Genomic DNA, 17,318 nt, shown 5'->3' with positions numbered 1-17,318 from the left:
TTAGTAAAGACTATAAGACAGTTTTGAGGTGGGAAAAGTCAAACTGAATATCATAAGTTGTTTATGATGATTGTTAACATCTCATCTGAGCATGCCTGCAAAAAGCTGCCCACAATATTCAGTCTATAGTCAAGCTATTGCCAGGATGGTAGGTCACGTGACCCAAACAGTGTGGAAATGATCCTCACGGGTGGTGAGTTTTTTTCAGTTTATATTATTTCTCATAACTAAAGTAACTACATTAAGCAACCACTAGATGGTCAAAGAACTCCACTCACAAGAATATATTTCTCCATGATAATGGAAGTCGGAAATGATATATCTTTCAATTTGAAATGATATTATATCTGTCCAGTGTGGTGGTTAACAAGCATCAAAAGACTAAAAACATTACTCAGAAGTATAAAATAACTTTTGAAAATATAGTCAGATATACTTATTTTATCTAAAATAGATTTCCTACTGTGAAACACATTCAACACTTGAAGAATTTGTTTTTATTAAGTAACTATTTTGTTTCACTTTGAACAACTTTATCTGCTATATGCTCTGCACAGCCGAGCATACGTGTACAATACAACCACCCGCACACACAACCATCATCTCCCCAGGCTGTTTGATGCCAACATGGCCATGCCAGGTACTGCAACTGCAAAAAAATGCTCTTCATTCCCAAAGACCCAAAGAATAGCTATAGCAGCCCTTAAATATTGCTGATTGTGGTCTTTATCACTATACAAAACACAAGATAAGCCCCTTGTCGGCCTCTCTGATCAGCTTAGTGCCATTAACAAGTCTTAACTCAGGGAACCCAGTGTGATGAGGCCGCTGGCTGAGCAAGTGTCGCTGCGCTGCAGTGAAACCAGTGGTACACTGATTTGGGATGACATAGGATGGAAAAACAGATTCACAGACTCAAAATAATTGCTGTGAAGATTATGACATGATGTGAAGCAGCAATGCCTCTCCCAGTTGATGTCATGGCTAATAATATGAAGCAGATTGTTCTGTTTCAGTGTGAATGTCTCAAAACAACAAAAATCAAACAACTAAGAGACGGACAAGAACACAAAGTACACTATTAGCAAACATACACATGCAAAAACTATTTTACAACTCAATCCACCCAGTCTAATGGATGTTTTATCTAACCATCACCATAACAGTTTATGTGTTGCCACGGCTAAGAACAAAAAGGGTCCCACTTTAATAATGTGAAACTGTTTAAGCCCCACCTAACAGCAGACACAATTTAAAGTAGATAGCATTCAGCAAAGCGTTGTGATTAATATGGTCATTGAAAACCTCCCTGCAGACTGGAATGAAGCCTCAGGCATAAAATCATCTGTTTGTCATGCCAATACTGAGCATACCATTTCACTTAGGATGGTATGTAAACACTGCGATGGGAAACCATGCTAGGTAAGGCCAGATAAAGCAGCAGCAAGAGTGTAGTTAACTTGTAAAGCAACAAGACAAATTCAACACAAACACATGAGTTATTGCGGGAAATATTAAATTTATTTATAAAATAGATATATTAAGACTTTAGATCGTCACTCTGCAAATAAGAGCAAGCACTGTATAAAGCACTTTATAATGTTTTGACATTAAAACATTGAATTGTAACATGCAGTACGATTACATATTAGCTCAGAATTAACAAAAAATATTTTCCAACAAATTTTTTTTAAAGCAACACTAAGAAAATAAATCTGCATTATGCTAACATTTACCACAATTCATTTTAATCTTCAAAAACAGAAGAAAACAGACGATAAAATATTAAATGATAGCACATTTATCAACATTACTTCAGCGCTTATTATTAACTCGCATGAGGAAATGTAAACCTTAAGATAAGTGTTATGTAAAAATTCTATCTTAACACGGTAATTTGATCATTAAAACAGCTACACAGATGTACACCCCTCACTGATGTCATGCAACTATCCAAACTATAAATGTTTAACAATGCAGATTGCTGTTCTGCAGTTATATACAGTATACTGTACTTACATACATTATCAGCTTTAAAACTTAACTGACAATATCATGCTATCGTCTTTTTGTCAACCACCACTTTTGAAAAAGAAAATCATGCAGACAGAAAACAGTCTCTATCCTCAAGTCTCCTTTGTGACAAAGAGAGAGCAGAAAAAAAAACACGAGACAAGCAGTGGAGGTCCCTTTACAGTATATGATATATGTTAGCCCATCTTTCTTCTCGTATATAATGAAGTTCAGGATTTAAAGCAATTGTTCTGCTTTCACAACTCTGTCTCTTTGTCTTCACCTGTTTCTAAGTAATATTCATCATCTGTTGTCGTGTCTGAGCTGCTGTCTGAAGATTCGTCAAAGGTGCTAAGGCTGGATACATAACCTCTGGAGGGCAAAACCCCTCTGGGCGACAGGTTGTCCACTTGCTGTGACGCACCTGATGGACTGGTGAAGGTGGGGGAGGAAGGGCTGGGAGGTTTTGACATGCGTCTGGACACTGGTGACAGGGGTGGGGTTGGAGGAGGGGTTGGAGGACCTTCTGTATCCCATGAAAAGTGACAAGTGTTCATGTTAGGGTTCCAAAGGCGGGCTGACTTGGAGGTTGTGGCTGTTACAGGCGGAGAAGCGAAGTCTTCTGAGCTCCAATTCGCTAAGCGCCTAGTCAGTGATCGAGGAAGAGATCTCGATCTCATTTTACCAGGGTCGCTGGGGAAATATGACAGTCGACGGTCCTTACTCGGCTGGCTATCATATTGTGTGGTCCAATCAGGAGAAATAGACCACTGATCCAAGTCCTTGCCAGTGACTCCACCAGTTAATGCAGATTCAGAGAGGTCACCCGCACTCATGAACCTGGATCCAGTGGAGATGCGCCCAGGCCCTGAGGGACGACTGGACAGCACCGAACTTACAGAAAACGACCTCCCAGGCTCAATGCCATACTTTAAGTCTGCATAGGAGGATGCTAAGCGCTCCTTGTCATGTCCTGGACCTGCACTTGGAGGACCAGTGGATGCACGGCTTCTTCTTGAACCCCCCAGGCTGATTCCCTCTCCCGGCTCACATGGTGAAGGGGATTCTCTGTGACGCTGTAGCTTTGGGCTATAGAAGACACTGTCGTCTGTAACATCCGTTGAGGTAAATTGGGAGACAGGGGAAAGAGAGGAGAAGGGGGAGAAGGGGCTCCTGGGGCTGGATGTTGACTTCCTGTGATAATCAGCAGAGGGGTTAGGGCTGCTACCAGGACTTGGATCTCTACAATAGAGGAACAGGTTTGTTGGTTTAAAATCTGTCCTGTTGTTGTTGTTGTTATAAAAGTCTAATTGGTGCGTTGTTGGGCTGGTTATTGTCAAATGAGGTTGGTTCTGATTTTCCATGTGATCTACACAAGCAGTTTGCTTTTCTCGGTCAGTTTCCGGAGTTGATTTCTCTGACCAAGTGTAAAGCTGATCTCCTGCCATTGTACTCCCAGCAGCTGAGGGTGGTATGAGAGTGTATCTGTTTTTTGTTGTCCATCTATTGGTACCCTCTGTTTCCATCTCATTGTCCTGCAGCAGAATCCCTTCCTCCTGCTCTTGCTGCTCTAGCTTTTGGGTACTCTCAACAGTGGGATCACTGACATCACTTGATCCACTAACAGAAGGTGTTTGAGAGGCTCGCTTCCATTTCCATGGAAACAATATATCATCATCAGACCGTCTGGTGCTGAATGTCTGTCTCAGTTTGTTAATGACCTGGTCCATTTTGTTATTAGTCTTACTGGCCCTCTCCGACTGTGATCTTGACAAACTTGAGTCTGGTATGCTGCCATTTCTCTTCAGTGCAAACCGGCTTCTCTTTGGACTTTGTTCATTTTTGCTCTCCACTGAAAACAATCTGCTTTTACCCACTAGATTCTCCTTCATTCTTTTGTTAGACCTTTCACCAGGGGGCTGACTGTCTGTTGAACTGCTACCACTGGAGCTCTGATCTGAATGACTATGTGGTTCTCTTGCAGCTTCCTTACTCTTCATTCTGTGGGACTGTTGACTTAACTTAGTCTCCACAGACGCCTGTGTGTTTGCTGTATGTGGCAAAGGTTTAGGTGTGGTTTTCTTTGGGGCAGCTGTAGTTGTATTTACTTTAGATTTAATACTGTAAACCAGTGTCTCAGTTACACATGATGAGGAGGAGTTGTATGCCTCATGAAATCTGTTGTCAACAAGTAATATCTGACCATTCTGGCAATTGCTCTTGCTGTTATTATTGTTGACTTTATCAGTTTCTGAAACCCCACACTTTGCACTATCTTGGGTGGCGGTTTTGTTTTGGAAAGGCAAAGACAGGGGCTGGGGTAGGCTGATAGGTGATGGAGGGGGTTTGGATGTGGCCAAGGTTATGCCTGCAACTGAATCAGTACGTGTAGAAAGATGTGGAGTATAATTTGACTTAGACTGTTGGAAGAGGGGTGATCTGGGTAAAATAGTCTTAGTTTCTCCCTGTGTTGACCTGGTAGACACGAGAGTGGAGTAAGGTGGGGAGCTATAGCGGAGCTTATAACCGCTTGAAAAGTCAGGAGGGAGGGAGCGAGGGGCAGAATAACGGCACTGAAGTGTGCCAGACTCCGCTGATAGTGTCCTCTCATGTCTGGGTGTGCTTATGTCCCGTCTACCCTGGTCAAAGATCAGAGTGTCACCAGGTCTTTGCCTAGACCTCTCTTGATCTCTGGATGCTAAATCACCAGAGTCAGATGACAAAGATCGATACTTCCCTCCTTTCTCCACCTGTATGCTGGAGTTTTTTTGGCTAGGGGGGCAAAGATGAGATGCGTTTGTGGTCTGGCTGCTTGATCTGTGAAAGGAAAAGATGGATGGAACTTTGGAGCTTTGCTGGGAGCTGGAGCTCGTTTGGACTTGAAATGGCTCTGCCTTCTCAACTGTCATAGGCTCAGAATGATTCAGATCCACTGAGTCCTTCCATGTTACTCGTCTTACTCTCTTTCCCTCTACACCGCGCAGTTTCTTTCGGTCGCTTTCTGGGCTGTTTGAGAATGTCCTCCCCTCCTTAAGACTGGAGGACTCATTCGAGCTGATAATGATAGGGGTGGCAGGGGGGGTTAAGAGGGATGAAACAGTGATAGTGGTGGGAGAAGATGCAATGGAGGGAGTTAAAGGAGGAGTAAGGAGGGATGTGCTGGGAGCTGTTGTGGCTGCAGGATGGTTGCCAGTGTCAAAATAACTGGTGGAAGCAGTGGATACTGGACTGTAGTTTGTTTTAGAGAAAGCACTGACTGTGGGACTCAGGATAGATACAGTTTTAGGGTGGAAAGGCTTGTGAACAGAAGCAAAGCTTCTTTCAAACCCAAGAGGTGTGGCATTGGCTGTGTTGGTGAATTTGGGTGTTTGGGAGGAAGAGCCAGTGTATGGTGAAGCACAAATACTGATCTGTGAAGTTACTGGATGAGAGTGGAGGGTAGAGTTAGTTTTTGTGTTTGGGGTTAGGGCTAGACCAGAGATAGTTTTAGAAGTAAGAGCTTGACTATTGAGAGTGTTGGTGGTAGGAAGAGAAAGAGGGGGTTTGGTAAACTTTTGAGAGTCCTTGTTGTGTGAAGATGCGGGGGTACTGTTGGTTTTGGATGTATAAAGATTATTATTGATCTTGCTGCTGCTCTCAGTGGGTGTATTCGAGCTCTTGGGATTTAGCAAAGTAGGTGGTAATTCAGTTACGTTTGCTGTAAATGAACTAGTATTTACATCATGCCTGCTGAGATCTTTAGGAGGATGACTCAGGGTTGTTTGCTCTGTAGCTTTGCTAATTTTAGAACTAGACAAAACATCAGGCAAACTACGAGGCTTTTGTGGTTCTCTGTTGTTCAAATTGGAGCCATACCGCTGTTTGACAAGCCTGTCTGATCCGTGGTCAGGTAAATCCTCAGTTATTCTTTGTTTGAGGTTATGAGTTCCTCCCTGTGTCTTCATAATAAGGTTCATGTTACCTTTGCGAACTGACTCTGCAGTGTTATTGTTGTCTCTGGTGTTTGGGATTTGACTACTAAATCTTATGTTGTCAGTTGGACTTGGAGAGGCCAAGTCTCTATTACCATTACAGGGTGGAATTAAGGGTGTGTTTGATTTTTCTTTGATGTTCATTGTATCATTGAGGGTTAGAGGGGAACCTCCTTCCTGGGTAACTTGTTTCCACCAGGAAGTGGATGTCAGGGTGGTCCTTCTAGGGAGGGAATGGGTATTTAGGAAGGCAGACTGGTCATATGGGGAATGTCTTGGTGAAGAGGCAGAGCTCTCGGACAATACATTTGTACTTTTGTCTGAACCCTTGCAGTTCTCTTGCCTCTCTGTTGGCCCTCTAATTGGATATGCTTGTTTGAAACATGAAAGACTGGGCTGGGTCCTATTCATTGTTTGAACTTGTTGGGAAAGGGGTGTGTCTTCTGTGTCTTTGCTCGTGGGTGAAGTGGAAAAGAAACGTGTTTCAAATGTGTTCCTTTCTCTTTGGTTGGAGGATGATGGGGAAAATATAGGCCCAGTTTCCGTTGTCCTATAAGAAATGGACGATGGAGAGAGGAGAGAATTTGACCTCTCTTGCCCATTATTATTTAGAAAGGTTGGAGAGAGGTGGCTTGAGAATAATTTTCCATCTTGATCACGTGGCGAACTGCTCAGAGGTGAAGGATTTATCTCAGAGATGGTAGAGGCAGCATTTTGGTTCCTGCCATTTGAGTTGAATCTTCTTAAAGACAGAAGCATACTGCTGGTTGTTGGTTTTGAGCTTAAAGATGACAATCCTCCTTGATGACCAGTGTGTGGATTTCTCCTTTGTTCAGTTGGGCCAAGGGAGAGGGGAGACACAGGAGATGCAGCTGTGGGTACAGGGCTTACAGCACCTGCATACATATTCTTATTGTTCATCCTTTCAGAGTTTACATCCAAAGAGACAGTCTGAATCATTTTCCTCTTAGAGTCATAATCCAAGCTTGCAGGTCCACTCTTTGTTGACCAGCCCACTGTATTCCTCCTGGTACCCAGAAATGGCACCCTTAATTGGGCTTGCGATCCATCTGTAAATGACCTGTCTGCAGTCTCCTGAAAGCGTTCGTGGGCACGGTTTGCTGCAGTGTTTGTCACATCTTGTAAACTCCCCTGGGCTTCCAAATTGCCAGTTACCTCAGGTCTTTTGGTCCGTCTTATCCGGCCATTCCAGTGTGGAGCAAGAACTGTCACCACAGTGGAAGACAACATGGTTCTAGTAGGGTTGGACAGTTCCACAAGATCAGTATGTTTCTCAAGCCTTGTATGGTCTTTTATGTCTTCTTCTAACTCAACTGATATAGTATCACTTGTTGGCTGTGGACCAAATGGAAATATGTGCAAGCCATTAAACGACAAACTTTGAGTTATACTCAAAACCCTGGCAGGCTCCAATTCATTGCAAACAACTGGGATCACCTCTTCTTTCTTTTTGGCTGGAAATGGTATCCTTTCAGATAATGGAGAGTCTCTGGCTACCTTTATAGAGGAGTGTGGTGGGGACGTTTGTTCATTAACCTGTCAAGAGAAAAATAATTACTGCAAGTGACCAGATATTGTATACTAATGTATTTATTTATGTCAAACATCTGGAATCCGCTATATATTTTAATGTTTTAAAATACATTTTTAAATCTAACCATTTATATGACCACACAATTTCTCAAATTATATTTTTTGTATTGTTAACACAGATCAGATATGTATAGTGGTATCATTAAAGCCTAACTCTTTTCATATGTCAACTTCATATCATATGAATGCAAATAACTTGCAGGCTGAAGTAAAATGCTTTCTGGAATTTACTTGCTTTCTGGAAGTATGCAACAGTGGCCTTCTTTCTGAATTGCAAATTGTGTGCTGGCAGAGGCCAGAGCTTTGCTAGAGCTTATGTTCCCATGGTGTAGCTATTTAAGAGATCCAGGCCTTGACAAACAGGTTATTTTGAAAGACGTGAGATTTCCAAGGGCACAAACACAAAAGCACACACACCCTGTCCCTTCTAACGCCTAAGACAATAATCAATCTAATGTTTTCAAGCACACGCAATGTCACTTATTATATTGTTTTTGTTGTTTTTAGATGGTATTATATCTAGTTATGATTCCAGCATGAGCCCTAAACATTATGATATTAATGATCAAGATTGTGGCAAATTCTTACCTGACAGCTGCTGTTCTCAGTCTCAGACGTCTGTGTTTCAGTTAAACTGGCAGATCAAAAGAGAGAGCAGACATGAAAACCATTAGGGATACAAATTAGAATTCCACCAGTCACTCAACTGCAGATTAGATAGTGTACAGTATGCAAACAATGTAACATTAACCCTTTATATGAAGACTGGAGACTGTTTCCTTTAACCTATGATATGATGAATATGGTTGCTGTGGAGCTTTTTTTAATTAAATATTTATACCATGGTCTGGGTGAATACTCAATTCTGATTGGCTGCAGGGTGCAATTCTCTGATAATAGACACCTACTTAGTAGTACTAGTTAAACTGTCTGCTCTCTGGTTCAAGGTTATGGAGTTCAGGAAGGCTCATGGAGGGGGAAAAAATCATTAAAAAGGTAAAAAAAAATTATTCACTTCTGGGTCAGTTCGGCACAATGAAAACAACCACAGCAATGTAGCACATGCCCAATAGAGAGGTTCCAAGAATGTTATTTTGAGATTTGTCTTAAATTAAAAGACATTTAATTAGCGCTACTAAATACTTGCTGCAAACATGCTGCAACAACGGATTCATGCTTAAAATATTAATAATTTATTTAAATAACCACATTGTGGTTATAGCAGGAAAGTCAGTGGGCGATAAACGCATGAAGATATATAGAATTACCGTGGTATAAGGCATTATCCCTAAAATTGAGTGTGACAGAACCATCCTTTATTATTGTTATTACTGGATGTTATTCACATAAAAAATGGAGGCAGTAAAAAATAAAAAATATCAGTTAACTAACTAGATGATGCAAGTTTTGCTTTCATTCCTCATTCAAAGGAAATATACTTTCTGAGATATATCATGGACACTTAACTTGTTTGAGAGGAATGAATGCCGTGTAAAATCTTGGCTCTAGATGTTGTGTGTTGTGCAATATTTCATATCGAGATCGGGAAAGTTGGGAAATCTTGGTTTCACTCAGCAAGTCTTCATTGGCCTTAGCCGTTAGCCAATCAGCTAAAATCATTATGAAACTGATAGTCAGGACGTGAAAATAACTCATCATTTTGCAGATATAATGAACAGTAAAAGCTTATTAACACACCCAGCCATCCAGTGCTCTGTACTGTTTCTGTGAGAAACATTTAAGGGGTTGGATGTCTCACATTTCTCACAGCAATGCTGATCAACAGGACGGTCAGCATTCCTCTCCTCTGTCAGTTTACTGAACATTTTTCCCACAACATGTGCACTGAAGTCACACCTCATAAGCATTTATGAAAGCACTTACAAGGAATTTCTATGATGAACATGAGAGCACACGGGTAACACATTGGCTTACTGTACACACACAAGTTCACACTCAGCGCTAACTGTCTATATAAGGTCATGTTGAGTGACATGAAACGACTGGAAGTGGTGCGCAGACACTAAAAGGGCTGGGTTTTCTCTTGAACCATTAAAGCCAGTTTGATCAATGACGTCTATAATCTATGGCACACACAGCATCGCATACAGGCATGCAAATATGGTCAAGGGAAAATTATTAAATCTTATCAGATCTGTCATCTAAAGAAAAAGTTAAATACTTTTTCCCTCCGGAGAGAAGTCCAACCCAAATTGACCTCCAAGTGTTTTATATTGCTGCCTGTGATGCAAAAAAACAGCCCACTGGTAGATGATTAATGATAAGGTAGGTAAGGAAGGGAAAGTCGGGCTTCCTGAAAGGGCAGTAAGATCTTTTTTTTTCTTTTTTCCTGTATTGGATGACAGGGCAAGTAATGTGAAGCTACCATACTAAATAATCACATCACATCCGACCTAATGGAAGTGATCACATAAAGGCCACACAATCAGGTGCACCTCCTTGTTTGCACAGAAAGCTAACCCTTCCAGATAGTATGTCATATTCTTGTGTATGCAGACAGAGTTCAGTGGTTCAGTTACTGTTTGACTAAATGTTAGAGGGGACTTGTGATTTCCGTCACTCTGAGCACAAACGTTGGTCTGTACAGCTAAATACCAACACCCTACTGTTGGGAAAGTTTAGGGAATAGCAAGACTCATTTAAGATAGCAAGCAGCTGATAAATACATCATGCAAATTACAAATCAGCAATTCATTTCATTAATACTTGTCTCAGTTGCTTACCTTTGTAAACAGGGGTCTAATTTCTTCTTGAGTCTTAGCTCTGGCTTGTCAAGGCCTTGGTTTCTGGAGAGTCTAAAGAGGAGGCAGGAGGTGAATGTGGGTCCAGTGGGCTTCTGGTTCTGGACCTTTGACTCAACACAATGAGCAGCCTCCTCCTTTCTTAGTCTGTCTGTCCTTAATATTAGATCTGCAATAGATTCAGAACAAGCGATTATGTTTTGGTCACAAAATTCATAGATAGAATAGAATACTGAGATGTACAGATATACTACTTGTATATTACATGTGCATTTGTCTGATGTGTGTGTGTGTGTGTGTGTGTGTGTGTGTGTGTGTGTGTGTGTGTGTGTGTGTGTGTGTGTGTGTGTGCATGTCACCTTTGTGTGTTTCTTCCTGTCTGATGGCTGATTGGTGACACTGCTTTCCAGTTGGTGCTTCATCATCATCATGATGATTCTCCTGCTTGAACCTTTCACTGAACTTTTCATTCTGCTGTTCTCTAAAAAACACCAGAGAAGATGAGGGAGTTAATTCTAATGATAAGGCTAATCAATAACATTTTCACTTCAGATTTGCTGGTTCCGGCCCTACAACTGGCCACTGTACAGCCCCACAATGAAACAGCCTGTGTGAGCAGCGTGTGACGGCTGCTTCGCTGAACTGCTGCTAGCCCTTCTTCGACATATAGTTTAGTTTCAAAATGGCCAGAATGTTTCAATTTGTACAAATGTGATTTATATTAATTTTAGACTGAACAAATTGGATAACTTTATGAAGTCATTGCATTTTCCATAACGGCAAATATGCGATGCATGTCAATATACAGTGAAAATATAATTTTCACTGTGAACCTCATGCTACAAATGAAAAGGACACAGCTGAGAAGCAGCTGAGTCGTGCTCTTACCTTTAAACATGAGCGCTGAAAAATAAAAAGCAAGAGGTTCACGTAGGCACTGTGGTTTGGGTGTAAGTGCCTTGCTGAAGGGCATTTCCGCAGTGGGTAAGTTCAAGCTGTACATGGTAGATACAGGGTTTAATGGTGTAAATTCAGCTGCTTAGTGCATGTGCTCTGTAGCTACACGGTAACCCCTAATTGCACAGTTAAGCTTACATTTTAAGCATGTAATTTATTGCCCAGCATTAAATGGGTAGCCTTCCAGTCCCAAGTATGGCTGCAATTATTTCTATTATGCTGAATATTTTAAAACATCAATCACTTTGTCTACAAAATGTCCAAACAAATATATTGGTAGAGCATAAGGTTACAGACAATTTAAATTAGGGCCAAAGGTTCATCGAAGGAAAATCAAACAGCAGTGCTTCCCTCAGTTTATCAGCTCTACAGTGCTGGACTGATAAGCAGTAGTTATATAACAATTCCACTCTGCTCACTCCACACTTTCTCTTACAACCAGAGCTAACACTCCCACTCACAGTCACTAAAACAGGCACATGCACATTTACTGCTGCAACCAAACGCTGACCCACGCTACCGTGCCAACTGCTGAGCACGATGATGGCACCAGATCAAAAATGAAGCGGTTATCTAAAGAAATGTACGTGTCACTAGGACCTTTGTTCATTGAACCTAACACATTAAATGACAGCAGTAGTCTGTCACAGTTAATTACAGGTTATATCTCTCTTTTTGATCTGATTCAGCAGTTTACTGTAAAAGGCAACCGGTGGTGCTTCGTGCAATCAAAGATTTAAGCATTTTGATTTTTCTTTCTCGACCTTTCTTAATAACAAGGAACAAGGTGCCTCCACCTTGCCTTCAGGGCCGACTCACTCATTAGAGATTAAATTCTATTCGGCTATTGTAAGAGCCTGACAAGACATGACATGAGAGAGAAGCAGGGAGTAATAAACGGCGGGAGGGAGGATCTTCGTGTTCTTCAACAGCTACTTCAGTGCCAAGGCCGACAAGCCTTCCAAGTGGATGGCACTGAGTGTTTTTAATCCTACCTCTCCCTGAGGCAGCAGAAGAACAACATCACATCACACCAATGTCAGAGCTTTTAAACCCTCTCATTTTATCCACCTGAGCTCAAAGCTACAGAAGTCTGAAGTTTAAGACTTATGGTTCAGTCCATGAAGAAGTCAGAAAATTTAGATAAATGCCCATCAGTCAGTTGATATCTCCAATTTGCTTGTTTTGTCCAACCAAATGTATAAAACCCAAAGATATTCCTTCGGTGATGGTAAAAAAGCTGCTAAATGAAATGTTTGGGAAGCTTTTTTTTAAGATTAATTAATCAAAATTGTCGATGATTATTTTTCTTTTTAATGGTTAATCAACTCATTGTCTATACTTTTTTCAGCCCTAACAGCATTTCAGCGGGAGAAAGCACATTGTCTGTGGTAGGTTTGCGGCTGCAGGTGCGACTAAATAAAAGATATATAAATCCAAAACAAACAAAACAAGCTATTCAAATGTCAACTTAGGCTCTGGTAAAAATGAAGTTATTTCCTGAAATTGTAAAAACCAAAAGAAGTATCCACTGATAGAGAAAACAATCAACAGGCCAATCAATATTGAAAATATGTATCGGTTGCAGCATTTATTTTAGAGTTGTCTGTTTGCACAACAATTTTTCCACAATTTCAACTGTAACAGTTGGTGTTAAAAATGACTCAGGTTGGTTTGAAACTGATGCATGTCCTTTGCAGTCGGCCTGTCGTAGCTGTAAGGTTATCGTTAGTGTGACCAATATGCTAGAGGTCATGATGAGTCGAATTGTAATGCCATTTGATTGGTGATTTTCCTACTAAACATAAATGCATTTCTTCATAGCTTTAAGTCTGCATTTAAGGGCTATTCTCATCAGTTTTTAATGCATTTATCCTTTGGTCTATAACATGTCAAAAATAGAGAAAAATGCCTTTTACAATTTCTCTGAGTCCAAGTTGACTTACACAAATTATTTCATTTGTGTGACCAGCAGTCAATAACCCAAAGAGATTTCATTTACAGTGAAAGAAGACAAAGCAAACCAGCAAATATTTTTACATTAAAGATGGTGTAACCAGTGAATCTTGGCATTTTTGCTTGTGGTCTATTAAAAAAAGAAAATCCAATCATGATTACATTTTTTTTTCAATTTAGCTTTGCTACTCATCAAGTTATCCAGGTACCTCTCAGGAACTACCAAAGAAACTCCTGTAGTACCAGTATCACCAATTGGGATCACAGCGAGAGTTGAAAAAACAATCAACAACAACATTTTGTTAATAGATAAATGGTTTTAGGCATTCTCTAGTTTCAGATACTAAAATGTGAGGAGTTTCTGCTTCTCTATACCATTGCATATTGTTTATCATTCAGTTTTTAGATCCTGAGTCAATAAAGCAAAGATTTTCAAAATGCCAGCATGGGCTCTGGACAATTTCAGTGGCCATTTTTCTCTATTTTACAGCATCACCGATAACTGGAGGAAAGTAATTGAGATATAAAATATTTTGTTGGTTGCAGCCCTACTTTAGAGGACTAGTTTTCCTAAATGTGTTGTGTTGATAGGACACTATGATTTAGAATCGATTTTATTTATTTTATATATTAGAAGTTATCTCAAAAGTTAAAGTTAAAAGCGTAAAGGCATAAGTGACCTCAAATCCTGTGTTGACAAAACATAAACAAACTGCAACCTCCAGTCAACTCTGCAGCCATGCAGCGTGCATGTTACCAGGGCTGTGTGAACTGTGTCAGTTTGTTTTGATGGCTTGTGATCTGATGCATAATTGTTATCTTTGGAAGGCTCTTTGTGCTGCTCCATTATGCCCAGTGTGTCTCATACAAGTATGTTGGTGTATTCTTCACTTGATGTCAGCCTCGCTGTGGGTGTGTGCCCATTTCTACCAGCTAACACTTACATAATGGCTGCGGCCTGAACTTCAGTGTGGGTGTGTACTCAACACTGACAAATGCATATAATATTCCAACTACAGCAAATCATTTACACCCTAAACTTGTTCTTAAGATTCAACTTAATGACTTTGCACTGACTACGTGAGTGGCAACAAAAAGTGGCCAGGGCAACATGAGACACGTTCTGTTTGCTGCCACACCTACATTGTCTGTCAGACTTCCAGGGGATCTGTTTATTCACTGAGCCTATAGATGGGTATACAGTGGGTATCTTTAGAGGGTATTAGCAGGAGGATGTGCAGATAATCAACAGAGGTAGGACTCCAAACCATGCACAGGCAGCTGCATTGTGTATTCATGGCAGGAACTCTGTAAAACTGCAGGCCTAGAGGTGCATGTATGAGCTCGCCTGCTAAGCCACTGAAATACATCAGCGTGAGGATGCTGGGTTACAGCAGGCATATCTGGATTACAGTGTTTGTTTATCTTATGGCAAATGCACACAAATAGAAACGCAGGCTCAGGTTTGCATTGGTGGCATAATACCACCAATGCAAACCTGAGCCTTACCTGAGAATTACTTTTGATTTTTTGATTTTTCAGAACCTGAGAATTACTTTTGATACTTAAGTACAGTACATATCAGATACTTTAAGACTTTTACTCAAGTAGTATTCTAATAGGTGACTTTCACTTTTACTGGAGTCATTTCCCAGTAAGGTATCTTTACTTTTACTCAAGTATGGCTTTTGGGTACTTTATACACCACTGGTGGTATTAAACGCAACATTAATACATGATAGACCTACATATAAGAGAATCTTCTTGGATATTTCCTTTATTCTATCTCTGAAAGTTATCAAGAGCCCAGATGTAAACACGAGATAGAAGAATAGCATGTCAAACCAAACCTTATTCAAAAACCAAGACCAGGGAGAGCAAGAGCAAGAAAGTTCATTTCGAATCGTTACTAGGTACTATTCCATCAAAAGGATACCTGCATTTATGATTTATTTAAATGAACATATTAAACATATTTTAGTGGACATTTGACTCCCTAAACGAGTGACCCCCCGCCTTCTTCGTGCTATTGTCCAGCGGTGAACCAAGTGTAACACGTTCAATTAATGGGAAAGCTCAATGCCGAATACGCTCAGATTTGGTCATGAATCGTGGGACGTTTTCGTTTTGACTGAGGGGAAAAGTATATATTTCCAGACACGGGTTGGAAGCTTAAACATCCATGTTTATACACGCAGTTTGGCGTAGGAGACTCCCGTCAACAGAACAAGTCGCGTCGCTGCCAAAGAGTCTCCAGAGACATTAAAAGTGCGCAGCAACTTATACCAGGTCAGAAAGAAGCACAGTGAATACAGGATCATTACAAACTCGTTGGCTAAAATGCCACTTTAAATACATTTCCAACCTACCTTGCAGTCGTAGTCCTCGCTGCTCTGCTGCTCGCTCCCGCTGTCCTGTACGGAGGCGTAGCTGTCTCTCCTCCTCCAACTATGAGCTCCAACTTTCCTGCGTCACCTGTTGACATCATATTTTAACCGGTTCAGTGAGACTTCATTATTTAGGCGAAGCATCTTTAAAAATGTCGACGCAACTGACCTGCGGACAAGCAGTTTGTCACAATGTGTCACTGTGGAGGTGAGAGGTCAACACCTCCTGGTTTGTCAGGTGGTGTTGACCATGTAATTACTACTGGCTGCGTCAGTAGTAATTACATGGTCATTCCTTTATCAGGACACTTCAGCTAAGTAGAAGAGATACAGATATATTGTGGTTACCGCTCCCTGTCTTTGGAATGCTCTCCCTGACCACCTGAGAGCACCACTGACCCTGGACACTTTTAAAAAAGGCCTAAAAACCTACCTTTTTAAAAAAGCCTTTCATTAGTTGTTTCCTTTGGAGAGACGTTCTATCTCTAAATTTTAACTTTTACTTTTCTTTTTTTTTTTTTCTTATGTAGCACTTTGAGATTGTTTGCTCAATATAAAGTGCATTACAAATAAAATTCATTATTATTATTATTATTATTTAAATGTAGGACTAGCTCCTTTTTACAGATTTGTTTTGTGCAAAACCTTGAATACAAACTTTTATAAATCACAAGATGCTAATTCAGACATCACAACACCACTCAAGTCATAATGGCATACAGTAATCTGCCCCAAATTCAAAACTAATTAAAATAAAATATGGCCTTGGGTGCTTTCAGATTTTGTTTAAACAATTCATTCCTCAGACCTCAACCCTATAATCTGTATTACATCGGATTTACTAGATGGCTTTTGTCCTGTATTCCATCTAAAGGCCATATGGAGTATATGAATATGTATTTAGCTACTTGTAAAGAGAGGTTTGTACATATTTTATTATAGGATTTGATAAGACATGCTGCAACAATCCATCAGACTCCCACACCCTCGAACACCTGCCAGAAACTCTCTGCAGCGTTTGGCCTCATGCAGTTTCTTCATGAAGTTGTAGAACAGTGCCCTCTTACTTTTCTGACTGATACTTTTGTTTCTGCTGGCACAAAGAGGAGATTTTACAGTTCAATTTATCTGAAAGATTTTTGTTATTTTTAAAAATCAAGGTGTTGTTGATACCACATATAGGTCATATAGGTTTTGGGAATCAAATAACTAAACAGGGCAGTCAGAGGGAATCAAAACTGATGGAGGAACATTTAAAAGTTGGATGAAGTTTAAAAGTTTTGCTGACAAATAATATCAGATGTAGAGACTTGTCTATACAAGAAAAGGTTCAACATTTTTTTTCCAAGTCTGTCAAACCCTATCTTGTCTATCTAACACTGACTGCTGAAGCCTCAAATGAACTACTGATAAACTTTGGAACACCTTTCTGTGCACTCTTTATGTCCGGTATGAGCATGAGGAAAGATCACAGCGATCAGGAACATGACAAATAGTGAGCCTATACTTTAATGAAGTATTTTCAGGCTAAAAATTGAAGAGATAAATTGATAAAGTTAAGGGGGATAAAATTAAGCCCACAGTCATTTTGATTTAATGAGGATTCAAATGATCTGAGCTGTTGCATTGATGTTATAGAAGGCTTTTATGATATCCTG

The 17,318-nt window shown here is 40.4% G+C and overlaps 1 protein-coding gene across 1 annotated transcript; it reads right to left on the bottom strand.

Annotated features, from left to right (window-relative positions):
- Positions 1-1,499: 1,499 nt before the first annotated feature.
- Positions 1,500-15,723, bottom strand: zmp:0000000991 (mucin-2). The gene is made up of 5 exons (XM_054622864.1): positions 15,643-15,723; positions 10,720-10,841; positions 10,343-10,529; positions 8,187-8,232; positions 1,500-7,541 (listed from the first exon to the last, which is right to left on the bottom strand). Exon 5 carries the CDS (start codon positions 7,233-7,235, stop codon positions 2,271-2,273), a length of 4,965 nt encoding a protein of 1,654 aa, XP_054478839.1. The 5' UTR covers positions 7,236-7,541; positions 8,187-8,232; positions 10,343-10,529; positions 10,720-10,841; positions 15,643-15,723; the 3' UTR covers positions 1,500-2,270.
- Positions 15,724-17,318: the final 1,595 nt, after the last annotated feature.

Source organism: Anoplopoma fimbria, chromosome 21 (genome assembly GCF_027596085.1).
Source record: "Anoplopoma fimbria isolate UVic2021 breed Golden Eagle Sablefish chromosome 21, Afim_UVic_2022, whole genome shotgun sequence".
NCBI classification, from domain to species: domain Eukaryota; kingdom Metazoa; phylum Chordata; class Actinopteri; order Perciformes; family Anoplopomatidae; genus Anoplopoma; species Anoplopoma fimbria.
Note: the sequence above shows the minus strand (reverse complement) of the source record. Positions and strands in the feature narration are given on the sequence as shown.

Bases quoted from the DNA above. Each gene is read 5' to 3' on its own strand.
- zmp:0000000991 (XM_054622864.1), bottom strand. From the start codon at position 7,235: ATGTTGTCTTCCACTGTGGTGACAGTTCTTGCTCCACACTGGAATGGC.